This window comes from Atractosteus spatula, chromosome 11 (genome assembly GCF_055471065.1).
Source record: "Atractosteus spatula isolate fAtrSpa1 chromosome 11, fAtrSpa1.hap1, whole genome shotgun sequence".
NCBI lineage: Eukaryota > Metazoa > Chordata > Actinopteri > Semionotiformes > Lepisosteidae > Atractosteus > Atractosteus spatula.
This window is the reverse complement of record NC_142716.1, coordinates 49,142,535-49,165,665: the sequence shown is the minus strand read 5'-3', so window position 1 is coordinate 49,165,665 and position 23,131 is coordinate 49,142,535. Positions and strand designations below refer to the sequence as shown.

At 47.3% G+C, this 23,131-nt stretch overlaps 3 protein-coding genes across 4 annotated transcripts in view; 1 reads left to right on the top strand and 2 right to left on the bottom strand.

Annotated features, from left to right (window-relative positions):
• The window catches only part of cep112 (centrosomal protein 112), a 144,963-nt gene extending 144,343 nt beyond the window's left edge, over positions 1-620 (bottom strand). The window contains exon 1 of the mRNA XM_088927448.1: positions 484-620. The gene's annotated coding sequence lies outside the window, so the exon portion shown is untranslated. The remainder of the gene's footprint in view (positions 1-483) is intronic.
• Positions 621-1,960: 1,340 nt separating this feature from the next.
• LOC148824271 (beta-2-glycoprotein 1-like) lies at positions 1,961-7,598 on the bottom strand. 2 transcript variants are annotated; one of them, XM_088927713.1, is made up of 8 exons: positions 7,439-7,597; positions 6,180-6,356; positions 5,183-5,282; positions 4,752-4,828; positions 4,030-4,218; positions 3,082-3,261; positions 2,430-2,627; positions 1,961-2,089 (listed from the first exon to the last, which is right to left on the bottom strand). In XM_088927713.1, exons 1-8 carry the CDS (start codon positions 7,506-7,508, stop codon positions 2,025-2,027), a joined length of 1,056 nt encoding a protein of 351 aa, XP_088783839.1. In that variant the 5' UTR covers positions 7,509-7,597; the 3' UTR covers positions 1,961-2,024. The 2 variants fall into 2 exon arrangements, with proteins under 2 accessions (XP_088783839.1, XP_088783840.1); XM_088927714.1 differs by lacking the exon at positions 3,082-3,261 and having other exon boundaries at positions 7,439-7,598.
• Positions 7,599-12,121: 4,523 nt separating this feature from the next.
• LOC148824270 (protein kinase C alpha type) overlaps positions 12,122-23,131 on the top strand; it is a 191,391-nt gene continuing 180,381 nt past the window's right edge. Inside the window, exons 1-2 of the mRNA XM_088926771.1 lie at positions 12,122-12,526; positions 16,442-16,473. Coding sequence (XP_088782897.1) covers positions 12,357-12,526; positions 16,442-16,473 — 202 coding nt within the window. The 5' untranslated portion in view covers positions 12,122-12,356. The remainder of the gene's footprint in view (positions 12,527-16,441; positions 16,474-23,131) is intronic.

The following is a 23,131-nucleotide window of genomic DNA, read 5'->3' as shown; positions in this document are numbered from 1 at the left end:
CGCCATTAATCTCAACCGCTTCATACTGGAGTAGTTCGCTGTGTGATGGACAACTTCCTTTAAACACAGAGAGGGCGAAAAGCTGAAGTACTTAGACGGCATTTCGCGTTTTCTATTCAACACAATACAATACAAGCAAAAAAGAATGCGTCCTGCCTAAAAGAAGAAGCAAGAGCTGAATTATACAGAATATTCTTAGCATTGAAAGAAGCTAACTTTAGAAGGATGCAATTAAATGAGTATAAAATAAAAAATAATTTTAGTCTGGCAAGTAAATGAAAGCTAGAACTAACGAGGACTACCGCAAAGACCTTGTGTTACAAGCAAACACCACAAACACAGTCGATATAAGGTTATTCATGAGCTAAACTCGACAACACTATCGTTTCTGCCCGACGAAAACAGGACCCGAAAACGTAAAAAAAAACAGCAAAGTGGGCAGCTACATTCTGTCGTGTACATAGCAAAATAAAGCATTTTCACCTCTTAGTGAATTTCACTGAACTCGGCGAGGAGTATAAATAAAAAAAAGACAACTCAATATCACTCGCAACAACTCTGACAGCCCCACAGATTTGCAGCTCCTCACGGCTCCAAACGGTTCAAAACTTCCATCCCAGCCAGCGGCACCGACGTCACATCCTATTTCCGCAAACAAGTGCGCGTCGGTTTCCATGGCGACCGCGGCCCACAAAGCCCCGCAGCTCGGGCTGCTCCTGCGAGCGAGCGAGCTTGATGAGCAGGAGGAGAAGGGTCTTACGGTCATATTTTCCCACCAGCCTGCGTGTTGATATTGTAGTTCAATTCCACACCTCGTACACTTGAGAGTTCTGCGCAAAAAAAAGAAACATTCTAAACTCCACCATGTACTGTAGGGTGGAACTGGGGCCGCACGCTTTTTCTTTGAAAGGTATTAAATATGCAGAAACAGAAAAAAAACTTTATTTCCAATGAACAGGTTTCATCTAATTGATATTGATAATTGATCATATTGTAACAGTACCTGTTACTATAAATTCGTGGTTTCTAAGGGCTCAGGCTTCAATTAGCGAGTGCTCGCTATGAAGCTGTTATGTTATTATGGGTTTTGTTTTTTTCAGTCCGTTAAAGCACTTCTCCGCTTAAATGAAAACGGGAGTTCTGGTGACTCGATCGGGGCACTGAGCCGTGTTTTTCGTAGCACGTTCAGAAGCAGGACAGCCGCTGACAGGCCGGGTGCGAGAGACGTCCAGTCTCTCGCTGTGGGAGAACTGGAGACATCCCGAGTGAGACTGATCACGCAGGACGAGCAGGCGGAGAGCAGGAGTGAAAGACGAAATCGCCTGGCGAGCTGGCCTCGGTCAGCTAGGCGCACAGATGGTCGACTCCAGACATAATGTACTGTATTGCCGGTTTTCTTCCCAGGTTTTTCATGCCAGAGACCCGGCGATGTGGATCTTATGGGCCTTCATGCATCTCTGAACCAAGCTTTCAGCCAGTCCCAGAGAGGAGTGGGGCATCTTGACAGCTGCATGTCTCCTGCAGGTATCCCCCCAACACACATTAATGATCATTAATTACCACTCAGTATTAACAGCACAGTGGCGGGTTTTTTTATTGTTGCCCTACAGCTGGTTTCCAGGCTGTGGTGCCTTCCGTTTGGAAGTGAATTTATTCTTAAAAAGCTCAGCGTCTCGGCGTCAGCGGAGGGACCGATTAAGTAAAGTGAAATAAATGCCAGGTGACGCTTTGCACCAGGATAGGACGGTTCTGATCTGCAGCCCTGTCGGCGAATATACTGTCTAAACGTCTTACTGATTCTTTTATTTGAAAAGAAATGGGAGAGTTGCATTCGCTAAAGGACATTTCTTCCAGTTGTTTGTCATTTGAATCTGTAGAACCTGACACAGCTGAAATATTTATAAACTATTGTAGAAATAAAGGGAGATTGGGGGAGAATAAGGAGGTAGAGACATAAAAGGAGGTGTTATAAACACAGTTTATTCTTTTTGTTTCATGGTATTGTGAGAGAGAATGATGAGGAATTAACACATCTTAATTTCTGAAGGTAATGACTTGTACTTAAAGTTGTATTCAGCTGCACCAGGTTCTAGAAAACAAAACACAAGATGTTAATAAATTAGTTTTGCAAATGTTTATCTTTTTCATGTTCTATAACATTTCTGTAACTTTTACTGAGTTTGAAGAAAATCCAGAAATCATAAACAAAAAAAACTTTTTACGATGTTTCTGAAAATGGTTTCACTCTTTGTATCCTCGATGTCAAGTTATTATAATGCAGCTAAATGAAAAAATGTTTTAGAATATACCAAACATAGAAGATAGTAACAGCATCTAAGAAATCTAATAATAATAATAATAGCGCCAGAATGCATCTATAAAAACTATTTTATATCAATGAATGCAGTTTTCTATTGCCATTCTCTCACCTTTGAAGCATTCTGGGATATTCAGGGTACCATCAACACACTGGGTCACCACTGGGTACCCACACTTCTTTTCCTCATTTTTGCAGTAAAATGCCACATATTCAGAATGTTGCACTCGCTTCTCAGGCAGGTCTTCAATCCATATCTTTTTACTATTGTAAAAGATGCGTCCTCTTCGGATACCAATTATACAGGATGCTGGGTTAAAGACGAAACAAGACAAGACATTATGTTCAAGAAATGGAAGGTCAGCTTTTTTAATTTTGGAAAGAAAGAAAAGCTTTCTTTGGCTTCTCCCTAAAGTAGGTCCAGCTTATTGCTGAACATCTTCCACGCCTTCTAAAAACCTGCACATTCGGAGTGAAACTCAGCATCCTACAGCCTCTCCCTGTGCCCTGCGGTTGTCAGCATTGATGTACTGTAGCACACACAACTAATCACATCCCAGGTACAGTAGATAGTTTTCAAAATATTTGTTCAGCTGCCTTTTTGTGTCCTGTCACAGGTGTAAGACATCAAACTTACATGTCAGTACAGTAACATCTGAAATAGATGAGCGGCTTTGAGGGGTTTTTCTGCATCATTAAATATTATACTGAACATAGAAACTATGAGGCAGCACTCTGGCTTCTCCAGCGTCCTTCTCGCCCACCTCTGCAGACTGGCTTTGCGGACCAGTTCCCCGTTTTCTCGCACTGGATTTCCAGTGGGCCATCCGGAATGAAATTAGGGTTGCAGCCGTATTTAATTTTCTCTCTGTAGCCGTAGTCTCTCACGACAGCGAACGTCATGAACCCGTTGGGTATTCCGCTGGGGAACGGGCAAGTCACCACTGCAAGAAACAGAGGGGGAGACTGGCACCTGACCTCTCTCCTCCAGACAGGCTGTTCTACTGTTCTACTGAGAGCTGGTGTGTGGGGAGAGTATTGGAGCACTCTGGCTGCTGTCGCATCCTCCATGTGGGGCTGCACATTGGTGGTGGTGGAGGGGAGTCCCCATTACCTGTAAAGCGCTTCGAGTGGAGTGTCCTGAAAAGTGCTATATAAGTGTAAGCAATTATTATTATTACTGTGAATCCTATACACAGTACATGCGATATGCACGAGACATGAGGCACCTGTGGGCTTGTTTCTCCTGGTGAGACAGCAGCACAAGGAAGCTGCGAACTGTCCAATAAGCCCTTTGGACAGCCAGCTCATGCATTCCCACTGGCAGCCGAAACTTGTTGTGATTGGTATGGTGGTTATTGGGAGTTTCTTTTTTTTTCTGCTGTGCGTTTAGTATGGTACTGTATAGCAATATGAAATCATTAGACAGGCGCTTGTATTCCAAGTGAGAGAGACCAGATGTCACCTGTGGGCACCATCAACCTGCTTACAGGCCCTCTTCTCAGGGGAAACCGGTGCGCTGGCTGAGCTGAGCGCGAGGAGGCACCACCGGAGCTGTAACTGGGACATTCCCGCTGACAAGCCCATTTCCCACTCCTTTCCTGAACCACCAGCCCACCACAGAAACAGCTTTCTGGCCACTGTCGGAGGCACGCAGGGCTCTTCAAAAGCACGCTGATTGTCCCGGCCGGAAGAGCAGGACCCGTACTCACTTTTGCACTCTGGAGGCTCGGTCCAATTCCCATTCGCCTGGCATGATCCGAACTCACTCCCAAACAGGGCGTAAGGTGGAGAGCACTCATACTTCACCACGTCTCCGAACTGCGTCGTGTTTCCTGTGATTTTCTTGGTATGGTGGATCAGTCCGTATTGGGGTATGTCCGGGAGACCACAGGTTACAGCTGAGGTTTGCAAGAGACACAGAGCACAGGCACACAGCAGGCCCCTGAATGAGTACTGTCCATATACAGTATACTGGTACCTGTCCTTTGGCACATACTTTATACTTTATACTTCTTAGTTCAGTTTGTATTCTGTGGCAGATAACAGGGGGGAAGCGAGCAGAAGTAATTTGATCATTTCAATGCAACAGCATATTCAGTCAGACTAAAAAAATAGGTTCTGTCTAAGAAACAGATGGTTTATTTCCGGGGTGTGTTTATGGATTTTTAAGTAACACAACGTTGGCACTCCACAAATGTAAATTACTTGCAAAAACCGCAATGCTGTTTGCAAGGTAAATGCTGACTGTCTCATGATCTTGAACCAGAAAAAGCACTTTGCTGCATAGTGTCGCAGCAGTTTCATTCTGCTGAGAGACTCAGTGCAGATCTATCGAAGAAACTCACCACTGCACTGTGCATTGATAAAAAAAAGGAAAATCCCCATTCTGCACTGAAAACCTGAATCGCCGAGCGACCGGGCAAGGGCCTACTTTCACAAACGGGCAGCGGCTGGCTCCAGGTCCCGTCATGCTGGCACTGGCTGGCGTTGGCACCCTGAAGCACGTACCTGCGGAAAGAGGTCAGGGCCAGCCCGCTGTTAGAGCTACCGATTCGCATGCTGTGAACTTTGCCCAGAACCTCATGTTCCTTAGCGCCCACAGTGCAAAGGAAAGAGGAGGGCTCAGGCGTGCAGCTCCGGGCTCAGGTCTAGATCGAGCCCTGCTGCCCAGAAAGCTTCATTTGAGCTACAGCAGCCGACTCCGTTCTGGACCTCGGCGTAGGGGGGACCCTGGGGAGAGGACAAGAGTCTGAATGCAAAGCCACATTCCCAGCATGATACAGGCCAGGAGTAGGAGCTGCGGTTTGCCTGTGGGTACCTGGTGTGGAAATGGTTTCTCAAAGTGCCAGAGCCCCTCCTTACCCTTTGTGGCAGGTAAAATTCACGACGCTCTGGAAGTTGATGTCGACTGGAAACTGGATCTGTCCATTCAGCAGAGGTCCTGGTACGGGGCAGGATTTTCCTGAGGAAACCAGGATTTAAAAAAAAACATCAATCTAAACTGCACCAGTCCAAAAGCAAAAGCAAATGTGTCACGTTTATTCAGTAGCTGAGTTGGGAATTTTATTTTACACCAAAAAAAAAAGCTGAACTTATTTGTGCAGAGAAGCAAACTTCCAAAAATAAGAGAACTGCAGGTCAGAGTGGAAGAAACCCTGTGCGACTGTGGCTCTCCTCAGAGTCCTGCTCTTTATGGAGGGCTGCCCTGACTGCACGGTGGCAGACCATCCAAGCAAAGAAGCTGCTACAGGGCCACGCTGTGAGGCAGGCATGGCACATAGCACTGCACTGTATATGCTGTGGTTTACCATTGCCCTGTTAAAAAGCAGATATTGCATCAACTCAATGGGTGCAGGAAAAAAGAATTCTCCTGAGATGTTATGCACTAGCCTCGGTAAGGCAAAACCAATGTTATATTTAAAAGTAAATTGCTTTTATTCTGAATTTCCCCTGGAATTTCACAGTTGCACAACAGCCTGTTTTGAGCTGTAAATAACTGAACAAACAAATAACCTTGACACTCCACAGAAGCAGCAGCTCTGGCCAGGAACGATGGAGTCACACCTCCATTTCACCAGCTGACCTCAAATTTCATAGCGCTTGGTCTGCCAGGGACCTCTTGCTTTGTCCCGGTGGGCAATGCTTTTTTACCAGTTAACCGTGGCCTGGGGAGTCACACATTTCACTGCACATGGTAACTGTGAAAGGCAGGTAGGCTTCCTAACCGGACCGTGAGGGTGTGTCTGCCATGTGCTGCTCTGTTTCAGCGTGTTTATGGAAAGGCCTGCCTGCGATGTCGTTGCTGCAGACTGAATCTGGGGAATTACGATGCGGTAAGAAAGTGGTGCTGCAGACTCACGGGAGCACTTCAGAGTGGGTCTGCTCCAGGCCCCAGACAGGGTGCAGACCACCTTCCTGGAGCCCCCTGTGGTTTTGTATCCGGGCTTGCAGGTGTAAAAGGTCTCCTCTCCGGCCTCAAACACACGCCTGTCGTCTTCCATCTCCGCGTTCTCTATCAGCGGGGGGCGCCCACACACTGCAGATGCACAGCCAATAAAGTGTGATGTTAATCTGCACGGTGTGCTTTCATAAAAATATTTTACAACTCTTAGATGTTAAACGGAATATTAGGACACTGTTGCAACGCAGTTGACAAATTCTGGTTACAAAACCTTTATTTTACATAAGCACAGCATATATAAGACAAAAAAGCTCCAGCTGAAACTGTGACATTGGAGAGTAGAGCATTAATGAAATTGTTTAATGAACGCTCAAAGACTCTAATGTCTTTCATTTGAACTTGCATAGCTTTCTTCGTGTTCAAGAAGGAGGATAGGCGACCAACCCAGTTCAGTTGTTATTTAGCTGACCAAAAGACTGTGGGTCATTGTTATCCATTCCATTTAATAAACTTCACTAATTGTTTCAGTCCATTTACTGATTTGAGGTGCCTGTGGTTTGAGCCATTATCTTGTTATTTGTAAAATAGTTGTTCTTAATTTTCAAAAGAGGTACTTATCTATTTCAGAAAACTACACCCATGGAGTTCTTCCAAGAAGAAAATTCTCTGGGCATAGATAGACATTCCATAACTTTAATAACTTTATTCCAGAATCCTTTCAGAATAGGACATGTATATAATACATGGGTGTAATGAGCTTTAGTCTTGCCACAATTTTGCCAACAAGCAGTTGTGTTTCTTGTATTATTTTATTATGTTTTTAAAAATCTCATCTGAGTTTTCCATACATATTCCCTCCAAAACCAAGAGTTAGTTGTCTTAAAAGTATTCAGAGAAATCTCCCGTCAAACATTAGAAAGTAATTCTACTTGTAGCTCATTTTCCCATTTGGAAATCACTTTAATTTCTCCTACACTTAATTCATCTCACAACAGACGACTTCATTGACCCAACATATTCTTAATGTTTAATTTATCAAACAGTTTTGCTACAAACTGAATCAAAGGATGAATTTCATCAAAGGTCTTCTTGATTCCCCGTATCTTTGTAATGTAACCTCTGCTTATATTTATATAATATATAAATATATATTATATACAAGGTCGCTCATGGCTACAATACTGCTCAATGAGAAGGCCAGCCAGGACCTACTGTACCTTTGACAGCCTTCGCTGAGGGCTGGAGGGAGACCTCGCAGAGTAACAGCAGAGCTAGTCCCCACAGCATCTTCCTTGGCAGGGCTGAGGACACAATTGCAGGCACAGGGTCTGTCCTCTCCGGGAGAGCTGAGCCGAACTAAGAGAGCAGCCTGCTGACACCGCTGTTTGTCCACCTCAGAGCCAACAGATAAGAGCAGATAAGCCTAGCCAATCATTCCGGTAAAAACACTGCAAACACCGGTCTCGGGGCCTCTGCAGGGCACACAACAACAGTAATAGCAATAAAAATCATCTTTGGGCACATAAGTATAAAGATACTGAAAATGTCTGAACTAAAAATAGTCCATTTTCAGGACTAAATAAAAAATAACTTCCAACTTAATAATGAATAATTCTGAACAATACACATGTCAAGAAAGCAACATTCTTCAGCACAGATTTAAAATAGCGCCACGCTTGAACTCAGCCTCCACCTTTTCTTCTAGATGTTTCTAAATTCTTCTGGACATTAAATATTATAAGTAGTATCAACCCTGGGGTTTCCTTTCTCTTCTGATTTGATCAGGGGCCTAAAGTCCAAACCACAGTTGTATTTACCCAAAGTTGAAAAGTAACTCTCTTGAAATCAATATTTTTTAAAGGCAGCAAAAGAAAGCAAAACACCTGGGGTCTGCCTGCCATGGTCATTAAAGCCTGCTCTTTGTTTGCGTCTCTTAATACTGCGCTGGCACCCACAATCATTAAAGATACAGGCTTCGGAAGCTGCAGTTTTCTCAGATCAGAAACTTCTGTGTGTAAAATTACAGACAGCACTGCGGCTTACACTATATCATCTGCCCAGAGAGAGAGCAGGCAGAGCAGGTTAATATTAACACCAGCCCCTCAGCTCTGTGAGGCGACCATCAGCTCAGCACAGCTCCAAGATGACAATCAGATGAGACACAGTGAGAGCTGCAAACAAAAAATTGTTGGCTGCTTAAGGTTTAAAACACGTTTCCTCTTATTTGCTACTGAATAAAATCAATCGTTCCAGAAGAGCAGTTCATCTAAAGATACTGAAAATGTCTCCTAATGTATCCTAATACGCACATATTGACTTATTCATTGTTTTTTTACTTTGATTTGACTCGGCAAAACTGGTTTGATTCCCCGTGACACTGGTTCCCAAACTCTGTGGGACTCCGGTACAGTCCGAGGAGCCCCCAGAAGATCTGGGAAGAATTTTTCATTTTAATAAGCAGTTTTCCTCTCGTTAGTGTAAATGCCTTGGCTAGGTACAGCATTTAAGATCTAGATTGTCCTCTGGAATCAGTCCAGGGAAGAGCAAGCAGATACTTTCTGGAGCTTAAAGGAGAGCCCTGTGCTGACAGGCAACAAGAGCTGGACCTTTTTAGTTTTGAACAGAGGAGACAAAAAGACTAAAAGGGAAACTTGTACCCAAAGTACCCGAAGGCCCTGACAAAGCGAGCCCAGTGGATCTCTTCAGAACCAACAGTGAAACACAAACCAGCAGACACAAGTGAAAACTGTGGACAGTACATTAAAGGCGAGTGTTAATCATGGTACAAAATATACAGTAACTGTTAAAAAGGAGCAGACCTAACTGTACGCCACTATCATTACTACAATTTCCCTACTGGACCAGTTTCACTGCTGAGTAGGATTCACGCTATAGCCAAAATCTGGTAAAAAGCAGACATTTACAGTAGGTATTCTAATACGCACATATTGACTTATTCCTTTTACTTTGCAATTAATCCTTTACTGTTTTCATATGCTTGCAGGCATCTTACTGTCATGGACTTACGAAACTAAGAAATATTACAATAGGCCGGAGATGGAGTCACTTCCTCTGTACTATATTTGACTGCAACTTACAAACGTCCATAGCAACTTACATTTGCATGCATACAGCTCATTACTGGATCATTTTGGGTGAAGTACTTCACTGAAGGGTATAATAGCAATGTCTCACCTGGAGTTCAAAGCCACAACCAGCCAGCGACAAGTGAAATGTCCTGACCCCTGCACCACACTATTCTAGCTGAACTGTGGACAGCCTAAAACTAACCCTAATCCTAGCATCACTCCAAATACGACTTGACCTTCATTGTAATATTTAAAGTACCTGGGATAGCACAGGGCTCAGGGATGAAGAAGTAAATCTCAATATAGACTAGAAATGTCATGCGATCACTCCTGCTAAGGGAGAAACTGGATCACTTGTCTTGTGCACCTTCCACATCGGAAGGGAACTCCCTGTGGAGTCGCCACTGAGCACAGTATAACTCACCAGTCACTTGTCAAGTAACCTTCCCAGCTGAACCCCTTCCACCTAAATTAGTTGCCTCAAGTACCCCCTTGAGATTTTAGCTAATTCAAACCTTTCAATACATGTAGATGGATGCTACAGCAACCGTCTCAACATGCTTCTTTTCACTTTGTAAAATATGAATATTACTACTGTTGTTTTTCTTATTCTTATTATTACACTGTTATTCATTAATAGGACTCTTTAATTTGACATTGACGTCTCCTTGACAATCCTACGAACCCCCTGCAGTACCGTCACGAGCCCCTAGGGGTTCGTGAACCCCTGAAGCAAAGTATTGTGTAATGATACTGATAAGAGAAATATTATTTATAGCAGTAGCAATTAAATTAAATGGAAACAGAAGAATAAAACAGTGAAGGCACTGTGTCTGCAACATATGTGATCAAAAAGATGCTTATTTCTTTTGAGGATCCCATTGTGGAAGCACAAGACAGCACCCTGGACAGGACACCAGTCCATCACAGGACACAAGACAGGACAGCACCCTGGACAGGACACCAGTCCATCACAGGACACAAGACAGGACAGCACCCTGGACATGACAAGTGTCCATCACAGGACACAAGACAGGAAACACACCCTGGACAGGACAAGTGTCCATCACAGGACACAAGACAAGACCACACCCTGGACATGACAACAGTCCATCAGGGGACACAAAGCAGGACAGCACGCTAGACAAGACACCAGTCTTTCACAGGATACAAGACAGGACAGCAGGTTAATGAAAGAGTGCCATCTCTTGGTCCACCCACACCAAAAACCTGCTTTTCCTTAGAGATCTCTTTTCCTTAGAGATCTGACCAGACCAGGCTGCGTGGTGGTCATGCTGTCCTGTGTGTTAAACATTGGCATGCTTTCACACTGCTACTGTATCAGAAAACCCCCTTTGATCCAGTTAGCTCGTGCTCGTCCATGTGGTGATCTCCTGACCACTGCTACGTTGAGCTCCCATGAGTCTGATCAGAGGCTATCATCGCCTTTGGCTTTCATACCGTTTGACTCCTTGCTCCTGATTTTCCAGGATTCTCTTCCCTGATGTTCCTAGTCTTCTTTGCTCACCTCCAGATTAAAGACCCATCTTTTCCCTTTTCCTCTGGCCTTCTCCTACAGTACATTATACTCCGGCCTGATGGACCGGTGTGAGTTCTGGACCTGTGCTGTTCTTATACTTAACACATGCCCATGTACGGAAAATTGCTCCCAGGTAACAAAAGTCACATTTTCTCAAAATCATGTCATGCTGTTATGCTGACTCAGATGTTCAGTTCAGTTTATTTGTCATATGCAATGACATGCTTAAATGTGTAAAAGCATTTCACAGCACTTAATAATAATTCCTTATACTTATGTAGCACTTTTCTGGACACTCCACTCAAAGTGTTTTACAGGTAATGGGGATCCCCTCCACCAGCACCAGTGTGCAGCCCCACCTGGATGATGTGACAGCAGCCAGAGTGCACCAGTCCGCTCCCCACACACCAGCTCTCAGTGGGTCTCAGAGAGCTCTCAGCTATCAGTAGAATAGAGTAATAAAGCCACTTGATAGATGGGGGATTATTTGAAGTTCATGATTTGTAAAGACCAATAGGAAATGTGGCCAGGATACCAGGTTAACACCCCTACTCCTTTCGAGAAACACCCTGGGATTTTTAATGATAGAGTCAGGACATTAGTTTTTGTCTCATACAAAACAGGGCACCTTTTCACAGTATAGTATCCCTGTCACTCTACTGGGGCATTAGGACCCACATGGACCTCAGGGTGAGCACCTCCTACTGGGGCTTCTAACACCTCTTCCAGTAGCAGCCTTAGTTTTTCCCAGGAGGTCTCCCATCCAGATACTGACCAGGCTCACACCTGCTGAGCTTTAGTGGGCTGCTGGTTGTGAGTTGCAGGGTGATATAGCTGCTGGCTTATTAAAGCTTACACTTATTAAAAGTTGTGTTCTATGGAAGGCAAAATATGTAAGAGAGTTGGATTAATTGATTTTGGTACTGTTACAGCATATGATGCTTTCGGTGCTTTGTGTGGAATTCTTGTCAAACTGTGTAGCCGAGTTGAGGATTTCATTTACTAGATGAAAGGGACTTGTAGAATCAATCTCTGCAGTTCTAACAGGTTAACTCATTCAGGTAAATATCCACGTAGTATAAGTTTAAAGATACCAAAAAAACTGCGTCAGCTTCAGGACTTGAAGTCACTCTCAATAATGTTACAGGCATTTTTTTTTTAATTCACCGGTCATTACGAAGACATCAGCCCTGCAACACAGCCCGACGGCCAGCAGGTGGCGCGCCGCGCTACCATTTTTTTCCATCAGGGAATGAACGTATCCTCCCCAGGAGTGTAATGTGCACTGACGTCAGCCGGAGTCAAAGAAGGAAGGAAGAGTCCGCTGTCTGAGCTGTCATTAACTAGTTGTAGCGCTGGCGAGGGGGGACGCCGCTGGCCAGACGTCTTGAGTTGCAAACGACAGCGCCCGCAGTTCACAGACACGAAACTCCTGCAGCAGCACAAGATAACCCACACAGGACGGGACCAAGCCAAGCCGAACGGAGGGCTCTGTCGCTTTCTGATATGGCTGATATGATACATATCAACGAGCCACCTTCGGCGGACGTAGCGAACCGATTCGCCCGCAAAGGTGCCTTGAGGCAGAAAAACGTCCACGAAGTAAAGAACCACAAGTTCACGGCCAGGTTTTTCAAGCAGCCGACCTTCTGCAGCCACTGCACCGACTTCATCTGGTAAGCGAGCCCTCTTTAAATTCGGCCCCCCTCGCAGTTTCGAAAGTGTCCGCCGACGGGAGTTTTCTGCTGGAATAACTCTTTTCCTGCCTCTCCGCGGCCAGTCTGGTGCAAACGGGGAGGAAGCGCAGCCGCCGGGCTGCGGGTCCGCCGGCTGAGAAGCCCCCGGCGCTGGAGAGCGTGAGAGGCGGTTTCTCCCGTTTCGCTGCAGAAACTTAAGATGCCAAGTTGGGTTTTTTTTCTGTTGAGCCGCGGAGTTCAGCAGGCTGGGCTGGGCTGTGACCGCAGGTAGTTAAGTTACTTGGTGTCCCGGGCCGGCGTCGTGCGGGTCTTTTGCGGTCATGGGGTTCTGCGCCCCTTTAAAGTTTAGGATTCAGCTGGGGGCTGCTGTCTTCTCCAGATTCGATACGAAAGATGGCAAGATGCAGAAGTTTTTTTTTTTGTTACTCCAAATAATCGATATGTATTCAACAAAATTCTGAAAAAGCGAACAGCCCAGGGACCCCCGCGAGTCACCCGCGGTCTGCGTCTCGGCGGTTTTTCTCGTTAAAGCGCTTCCAGGATGATGCTGGATCTACAGGTCTGAAGTTCCCGCACATCCTTCTCGCAATCCCGAAGCAAGTTAAACAAACAGTGCCTTCGGCAGTCGGCAGCTCCATTTAGCAACTGCTCATGAACCGTGATGTCCCCGCGGGGTTGCACGTCGTTCGGAAACCCAGCTATGCTGTAATTTTAATTGCATTAAAACACAAATGAGTTTTGCCACACAGCAGGCATGCTTCTGAACGCACACCGCCTAACACGTCTGTAGGCCGGGGGTTTACAATTAAGATTCGCAACAAGTGTTTCGCAGGCTAATTTCCACGTATACCGAGATTCATTAAAAACGCCGACAACCTGAGTGCTGGAACCAACAGCATCTGTCGCGTTTTTGATGGCTCTCGTTACAGATGTGTGTGACAGTCTGCAGCGCGCTGGTGGGCTTCATTTCCTTGAACGGGAGGCGCGCACCTGCGTGTTCGTGGGTTATCAGTACCAGCGTGCAGTTTCGCTCAGCCGGACACGGCCACTGTATTGGAGAAAACGGGAAATGCCGCTGTCAAAAAACAAACAAACCCGCACAGCCCTGGTGATAACTGCACTTGCACGGTCTTCTTGAGCCAAGCTTTGTTCAAAGGCTGCCGCAGCGGTAGATAATTCCTGGCCCCCTGCGTTTTCAAGCCGTTTCCATTGTTGTGGAAACGGGGCTGCCTGGTTGTGTTACACCGCACGCATCCGTCCACCAGTGCACAGAAAGGGTCTGCAGTCGCCGGCGAGGTGCGGGCAAACCTGACTGGTACCCACAGACGGCTGACCGCCATTAAGCGATTAATCCCCTGTGGAAATAGGGAAATAAATTTTCCCAGAGGTGCCATCTATCCGGTCGGTCACAGACGGCCTGTGTGAATGATGTGGGCTGCTATCTAGAGCTAGCTGCCCCGAATGCTGTGCAGGAGGGTGTATGCAAAACTTTTTTTTTTAACCTCTCTAATTCCCATCTACTAGACTAGACTGTGCGGATATGTATTTCACTGCACTGCATGTCAGCTCAGCACATTTTGTGTCCTAGTGCTGAGGCCAAGGGGTGTGCTCTAATTACAGCAACACGGTTTTGGCGGGGGGGAGGTTGTGCTCCATTAGTTATAAAGCCAGATGTGGAAATGCGTGGCAGGTAACAGCTGAGAATTTGCACCACTGTGGTTAACATTTGGTGTGAAATCTTGTGATTTGTGAAAGCCTGGGCTGGGAGAAACGGAGGAGTCTGCAACAAGGGAAAAAGACACGGTCCTGCTTCACGGAGCCTTTATACGCTTGGTAGGGCTGGCTACGGCTGCTGCCTCTCGAGCTCCTCGGAGTTGAGGGTTGCAGGAGAAAGCGGGCAGGTGGTCTGTCTGGCGCTGTCTCCACCTCGCAGCCTGACCTCCCCAGGTCTCAGAAGCTCAGCTCAGCTGGGCCTGCTCAGTACTGGGGTGGGAGGCCTCCAAGGGAAACCAGGTTGCTGCTGTAAGTGATGCAAGTGGACCAGTAGGTGGCGCTCTGACCTCTGAACCTGAATTTCCCAAATACTGTCCCCAGTCTGAGACATCAAACTGAGTTGCTGACTCTATTGAGTTCATTGACTCCTCAGTCATCAAGGACTCCAGGACAGTACTGGCGTAGTTGCTGCGCTGTGCTCTGGGCCTGTGCTGTCTGGCATTGCTAAAGATCCCTCTTCATTCAGCTGCTGAAGCAGCTCTCGCTGCTCCACCTGATCTGCTGGTCTGCTGGGGCAGATGGGCTGTGTTACCCCTGGGGTGGGGTGGGGGTTTGGGGGGCTGCTCTTCAGTGACGGGGGATGTGGGTCCTCTCCTGTGTTTATACTTCTCTGGGCTGAAAAGCGCTATGTACAGTAAAAGCAAGGCGGAGTTAATCATGAGTTATCGCCCAGGGAGGAGGTAGAGAGCATGCTCTGTGTATCTCGATCACGGCGCCTCACGTACGCCAGCAGGCAGGTGTTGCACAAGGCTGGTGCTCAAAGTGCACGCCTTCGGAGAGTGGGATAAGCTGCCCAGCCACATCACTGAAGCCGATTGCCCGGCTTCTTCCCAGAAGCAACAGGGTGAGGTTCTGGGATCAGTTGGATATAGATGGGCCAGCTGACATGTTCTGAAATCAAAGTTCCCAGAGCTCTCGCACATGAGGTCAGTGGCGCTGGTCAGTGTTGGTCTTCCTCATACAAAAACATTAAAAACAGATTTGGGTTTAAGATCAGAGATTAGGCCAAGACAATTCGATAAAATATAGTCCTGTGAAGAAGCTTCTTTAATTTTCAGGCTGAAAAGAAAAGAGAGACACCATTTCGGCCATGGATCCTTCTTCAGGTGTGGCACTTGAAGAAGGCTCTGCAGCCGAAATGTTTTCTCTTTTCTTCTCAGCTGGAACAAACCTTTGCTTGCTCCTTTGCAGCCTACGCAAGCTGATGCAGCCACCTACTTGAACTACTTTAATTTTCTCATTTTCTTCTGTAATGAAAGTCCTGTGTAATGAATGCTCATTCTCTCCAAACAGCTGTTTTTTTGTCTGTTGTTGATCCCTGCCAATTATTGCGTGCAAACTAAGAATAATTTCAAGTTTAGTTTCATTGGTTTCAATTTCAGAAACTAATGGTGCTGTAGTGTGCTTAGTACTACTGTTCAGAGTGCAGTGGCTTGTAAGAGCACCTTCTGCAAATTTCCTGTTCTTACAGTGAGGAGCTCCAGTGGTTCAGTTAAGTGTTTTTACACTAGGTGTGCAGTACAGTGTTCTCACAGGTTTCTTGCTCTAGAGCAGAAATAGCTTCTAATTAAGATAACAATAATTTAATCACAGTAATACAATATGAATTTGCCAGCCGAGCTACTGATAATATAGATGGAAACAAAAAAAAGTAAAATTAAAAAATGTCTTTCCTCTAGAGTGGTGTTTTGAAGTTTTCAATGAGCTCTGAGAGAAAGATGGAGAAGAATGCATCCTACTGGCCACAGACAGTGGTCAGATGGGCTGCGAGATACGGTACTGTAGATACACAGACATTTCAGCAGATCACTGCTTTACTCCTGAAGTAACGAAGAAAAGAAGAAAATAGAAACGGATAAGCAGCTGAATTAGCACTCTGTGAAGGACTCTGATAATAGCAGTTTTGTTTTCTTTGTGCATCATGCAAATGTGCAAACCTCCCCCAGTGCTAACACTGACATGCCAAGTCCTCTTCCGTGTGGCTAAGAGCCGCGTACTTGCAGGGTGCCGGCCTCCTTCATTACTCTTTACTAACGTTCATGCGAAAACCTTTAGCTTGTCAAACCGCTTGTATATATAGTTCTGGCGTGTTCTGATTCTTCTTTCTTTTTCCTTTCACAGGGGATTTGGAAAGCAAGGATTCCAGTGCCAGGGTAAGTTCTCGATAAAAAGATCTATTCTGTCTTAACGCCTGCTCTGGTTTGTTGGGCAGCCTAAAGGAATGCCATTGTTTTAGCCAGAGAACACTTCCCAACATCTGCAAGCACTTGTTAGGGCAGAGGAGGACGTGGACATCCATTCTCTAAACGGAGATGCCGTCTGTCCTCGTCATCCTTGCCGTGGTAGCGGTCACTTCACTGGACAGCGTATCTTCTGTGCTGCTCTACTCGGGAGTTCTCAGGCTCTCTGTCTGGCGGGTGCCATACGCGTTCACACGAGGTGAAGATTGTGGCACAGAGAGATGAGCTGAGCGGGATCGAGACTGAAGAGCTGTGCGTTGTTGGGGGTTACGCTGGGCGGGAGCCGTTCTCTGTTATTTTAAGAGCCAACGGTGAAGTAGCATCTTCCTATTCTCCTTCAAGGCCAGGAAAGGCGAAGTGGTGACTGTAGCGCGCAGCGCCCGGTGTCAGCGGGGAGGGAGGAGCAGTCATTCCTTCACGCGGAAGAGCTGGGGCGGAGAGGCCCAGCGCTGGCTCTCCGGCCCACGGAGAGGTTTGCAGGTGAAGGGGCGGTGTGTTCGAGCCGCCGTGCGGAGCTGCAGCGCTCTCTGCGAATCCCCGCGAGCCGCGCTGGGGAGGAAGTGGTTGCTTTGCGTGACCCGCACGGCTCGCGCCCTCACTCACTTCCTTTCGCGCTGTTTCTCTCCGCGGCCCCTGAGCTGTTGAGCGCGGTCTGGAAAGCATGCGGGTTGCTGGTGTTGCGGAGCTCGTTCGGATACGGTGACGTCGGCGCCCTCCCTGCGCGTAGCAGGGACCTCAGCTGCCTGGGCTGGGGAAGGTCTCCTTTAGCTCATGCGGCTGGTGCCCCGTTGCGTTACGCCGGAGACCCGGGTTCGCGCCCCAGGTGTTGCAGGACGAAATGGGGTGGCGGAGGGCACGAGCCCGCGCGGAACCGCGGCGGTCACACTGTGAAGTACAGAAAGAACGCAATGTCCCGGGTTTCATCACCTGCGTGAAAGATCCCCTGCTGGCGGAGCGCCGGGCGGGAGGGAAAGGGTGGGCCCATCGCCAGCGGCCCGGGCACACGTGAACCACTTCTTAGTTCCTCGGCTTTGTCCGAACCCCAAGGGACTGCAAGACCTCTAAAAATAGCAAGGATCTCTTGTATTATAATACGAGAAGAAAAATCCGAGGATTTTAATCCCCGCACTGGAACTGAGGATGTTGTTTTCTGCTCCATGCATGTTTACCTACACACTCTTTGTTCCTTTGCACAGTTGGTGACCCCAGCAGCAAGTCCTTTTCCTCCAGGGCTGTGTTTGCTCATATGCCCCACTAAATGCAAAAATATTCTGGTGCTCCGTTACCTAGAACTCAAACCTTAAGTCTATCATTCTGTCCGTCAAACAATAATTTTTCTGATGAGAAAAATTTGTCCAAGACAAAGTGATATTAAGAGAAGCCTTCATCACAGTTGTCTGCTTTTGGCTTGCCACTGAGTGATGATTTGGGTTGACTTGTTTTGTGTTAGTGAGATCCAGTCAGGACAGATCAGGTCAGGAGAAGGGCACAGAATATATCAGTTGAGTCTCTGAATATTGTGGTGAGCACACTTTACGCAGTTGCCAAAGAAATGGAAGGTGTATTGTACCACCGAGAGACTGCCTCGACCTCACTCCAGTCTGCAGTCTGGCAAAGAGGAAACTCCGAGACCAACAGCAGCTTTTAAAGAGCTACAGAGTTCAATGGCCAAGATGGGAGAAAATACCCATGAGACAACAGGATCCCAGTCACTCCACAAACTGGCCTTCATGGCATTGGGGCAGCCCTGTCTCAGACCCTACATGGTACTGTGAAGGTGTTTCTTCGCCCTGTTGCTCCCGTGGGAAGTCCTGTCTGTACGGAAGGATTGTACTCCACACACCAGTCCTCCTGTCCTGACTTTGTTTATCTTGCTTTGCAGCCGAAATGTTTCTAGATGCCGCTCCTGACGTGGCTGTAATCAATAGACTAGGTCTCGGGTCCTTAATTTCCAGAGTTTCAATTTAAAACAAACAAACAAAAAATCCTGCCACACCTGTCCTCTAAAAATAGACTGCCTGGTCTGCTTTCTTTGAGGAAAAAAACTTTTGTTTTGGTACTGTGTGTTGTCATTTGGCACCCAGCCAGATACAGGAGGCAACATCACTCTTCAGAGTCCTGGAGTCGGGACAGCGCTGGGTTATTCCTGGAGTCGGGACAGCGCTGGGTTATTCCTCAGCCACAGCGGAGCCCCAGTCCTGGAGTCGGGACAGCGCTGGGTTATTCCACAGCGGAGCCCCAGTCCTGGAGTCGGGACAGCGCTGGGTTCTTCCTGGAGTCGGGACAGCGCTGGGTTCTTCCACAGCAGAGCCCCAGTCCTGGAGTCGGGACAGCGCTGGGTTATTCCACAGCGAGAGCCCCAGTCCTGGAGTCGGGACAGCGCTGGGTTATTCCACAGCGAGAGCCCCAGTCCTGGAGTCGGGACAGCGCTGGGTTATTCCACAGCAGAGCCCCAGTCCTGGAGTCGGGACAGCGCTGGGTTATTCCACAGCCACAGCAGAGCCCCAGTCCTGGAGTCGGGACAGCGCTGGGTTATTCCACAGCCACAGCAGAGCCCCAGTCCTGGAGTCGGGACAGCGCTGGGTTATTCCACAGCGAGAGCCCCAGTCCTGGAGTCGGGACAGCGCTGGGTTATTCCACAGCCACAGCAGAGCCCCAGTCCTGGAGTCGGGACAGCGCTGGGTTATTCCACAGCAGAGCCCCAGTCCTGGAGTCGGGATAGCGCTGGGTTCTTCCACAGCAGACCTCCAGTCCTGGAGTCAGGATAGCGCTGGGTTACCTGGTATTTGAATAGTCTGGGTTATCTGGATCTGGATAGCTCTGGGATATTCCATGGTAAGAGACCCCACTCCACTGTCTCCCCTGTGTGGCTGGGAAGCTGCAGCTGTCTGTCAGCAGCTGTGATCGAATCCCTGCAGGGGAGGAGCTGCACTCTTCACACATCACACCTATTAATCCTGCCAGAAATAACATGAGCACCGTCACTGTCATGATCATTTTCAACGCTCGCTTTGTCTCGCGTCATTAAGCCCCATGTGGTAATAAGCTAATGTAAAGCCTGGGAGACAGGAGATCCATCTGTCCATGAGCAGAGCTTTGCTCATGCCCTGTGAGGGCTGAGGAAGAGCAGGACCACACGCTGGGCGCTGGCTGAGAGGTTCGTTGGAGAACACACATCACGCATGCTGCACTCACGCGTGACGATTTAGAGACATGCACTGTGCCGGCGTGATTTTGAGAGCTGGGAAGAATCCAGAGCACCAGGAGAGAACTCACATGGCCACAGAACGTGCAAACTCCACACAGCAGCCACCCCAGCACAGAATCAACCCCAGGACCCACGAGCAATGTGGCAGCGGTGACCGCCTCACCGCCTTGCCTCCATGCCGCCCGAGAGCAGAGGTATCGTCGTGCGGTTCTTTTCAGAATTATCGGGCTGGTGTTTGCTTATCGGATGAGGCAGAAAAACTCTGGGAAAAATGATGCGTGTAATCTAATTAACACAGCGCAAGAGAGCCGACGCCAGTTTCACGCTCCCAGGTTCCACCAGCCATGCTTGCTGCTAAGCCTGTTTCTGTATTTACAGAGAGCTTGTCAGTTGGTCGTCTGGCTGCAACGTCTGTGCAAATCTGCTCCGCGGAGAGAGCCGTGTCCTCTTTGGTTCCACTGCTCCGCTGTTCCCAGGCACCCTGCAGTCTTCTACAGCAGATATGATAATTTTAGCCTCAGCTAACATAGAGGAAATATCTTGTATGAACTCGGAGGAGGTCGTTTTGCTGCAGGGATTATTTCTGAATTTCGGGACTAGGAAGGCCGCGCTTCATGTGTCCTTCCTTCTTCCTGCTCTCAGTCTGTGCTGTTATTATGGACCACTTCATTCTCTTCTGTGTGGAACAAATCAACTGCAATAAGCAGATTGGCCAATAAACACCCGGAGGAATTCAGCACAGCTGGGGATTCCTTGCACTGTCCGGAGGGCCTGGACAGCCGTGATTTCGGAAGTCCAAGACCTCGCAGCATCTTTCTGTTTACATTCTAGCTCTGTCCCGTAGTCCTGCAGGGTTAATTTCCCTCTGGAATTCATAGTTTTGCGCACGACGGGAGTGCTGCTTGTTTTTTACAGAAAAGAAATGTCTCCGTTTTTCTTTGTCCTCTTGAAGGTTAAGGTGGTAAAATAAACAGTTTGTTTTTTTTTTTGCAAAAAAGAAGTGGGAAAAAATAAGAAAACGTGCCCTGGGATCAGGGTGCGAGTAAGCTCACGGGGTTCGGGCCCAGGCCCGGGCCCGGGTCCGGCCCAGGCCCTGCAGTGTGGCGCAGGTTACTGGCCCTGGGGCTGCTGGGAGTTACTGCCCGCCAGCATGCTGAGCAGTTTGTGGGAAGGGGGATGGAGAGATGTTGTTTCAGTGTTTCTGTGTTTGTGTGCTGGACTCTCATGGCTGAGATTAAGTACGGTATGTGGCGCGGAACTGGAATGTAGTTGTTTTTTTTTCCCCTTCTTTTGACTTTCCACCAGCGGGCATTCTTTTTTGAAGACTGGCATTGTGGGACTCCATGTCCAGAGAGGAGGGAATCCCTGGCTTCGTGTTCCGTGTTCCGTGTTCCGTGTTCCGTGTTCCGTGTTCCGTGTTCCTTTATCAAAGGGATGAAAGGTTTCGTGTTGTATAGTGAGAAGCGTTTGGAGAAAACGAAGCTAAGTCTGGGAAGGCTGGACAAGAAAAGTTGCATCCTCAAATAGGACAAGCGGTTCTCAAGAGAAGACAGATATATGTGCCTTTCGGTTCTTACTTCCTGTTCCCAGGAGCTCCGTGACTAGAGTCTGTGAATAGAGATGGAGACTGTCCTAAGACTCCCCAGGCTCCTCACCGGTGTGAATGTGTTGGAGAATATGTGCCTCTATTGATTGATTATTTGGGGAATAACTGCTTTGACTTTTGTGAAGCCCTGGCTCTGTTACATTGGTCAAAAACAATCTCCGTGGCGTGTCTGAATAGCAGTGTGCAGATAGTTACCTTGCACACATGCGTAAGTACAGTCCCTTGAGTCTCCACAGCCTGAGCCCTGAAATGTACAGGCTTTCCCAGCTATTCAGCGTACTTCAAATGCTTTAAGGGAAAGATTGTTTTGGATTCAGTAAGTGGGGACAAATTTAGGGTTAAAAAAGCTTGTCAAATTAGACAGTTCCCTTCCTTTTAACAACAAGAGCCCTTTAAATATAGGCATATTTATAGATGGCAGTTTGAGTACCAGCAGTGTAATAATTACAGTACCTTGGTGTTTTTGCTGGTATTTAGTTCTAGTTTGTCTATAAGAGAAACCCTACCTCATTATTTAGTTGTCGTTTAAAAAAATGCACCACTGATTTTCTTTGTCTTGACGGATTAATTGTGCTTCTCTGTGAACCTCATTAAATGAGTGGTTAGTTAAAAAGTAGGAGCACTTTCACATCTTTAAACAAATGAATGAAGGCTTGCACAACCAGTTTACCAGAAAAAAATATTCTGGTAATGATTGATTTTGCTGCTCATTAATATGCAGTGGGTTTTATGGGAGGATAAAGTGTTTCAGCAGTTGCAGTGCTTCATATTAATGTAACAGACTGATAATGTGCTTGATCACACTAGCTGATCACACTGTTGATTGTGCATGTTCTCTCTTACTCCATTCTCTTCTCTTAGTATCAAACATGGTGTAGCAGACCTCCTGATCCAAGGACAGTGACCTCCACACACAGTTCCGGGAGTTTCCCTCCGTAGACTCCAATGAGCTCTGTGTCTCCGCAAACAGCCCTGCTCTTGTGCACGGAAAAGCTCTGCCTCTGTTTGCTGAGGATCTGTTTTCCCTGCGGCAGAACTTCAAATGTATTGTAATGAGATTTCTGGTAATCGTGATTTAGTTTGATTTTGAACTCCCTGTTCAATGCAATGGCTTGAAAGCAGCTTCCTCACCCAGAGAAATGCCTAACAGACTGCAGACTCAGTTCTGTGTGCCTGGAGATGAGAGGTTCCTTTCATGGAGTCGTGCTGTTCTGATGACCTCATTCTCATTATGAATTTTTATTGAGTTTTCCAGTCTGTGGAGTGAGGTGTGTTTGTGAGCAGGGGGAGGGGGCTGTCTTGTTTTTTCCTCTAATGAAGCAAGGAGGGCTGCTCATGCAGCTTAGTAAAGAGGCTCATTAGTGTCAGATTTTATTGGAGCTGGCTATTAAACCTGAGGCTTAGAAAACTGTCCTTTCTGCTGCTCCGAACTACACACACATGGACAGTACGGGAGTTATAGCAGAGTGCAGTGTGGTGTTTACAGTACCGCAGTGTAGTCCAGTACTGTGTGGTGGAGACAGTACCGCAGTGTAGTCCAGTACTGTGTGGTGGAGACAGTACCGCAGTGTACAGCCCAGTGTGGTGTAGTCCAGTACTGTGTGGTGGAGACAGTACCGCAGTGTAGTCCAGTACTGTGTGGTGGAGACAGTACCGCAGTGTACAGCCCAGTGTGGTGTAGTCCAGTACTGTGAGGTGGAGACGGTACCGCAGTGTACGGCCCAGTGTGGTGTAGTCCAGTACTGTGTGGTGGAGAC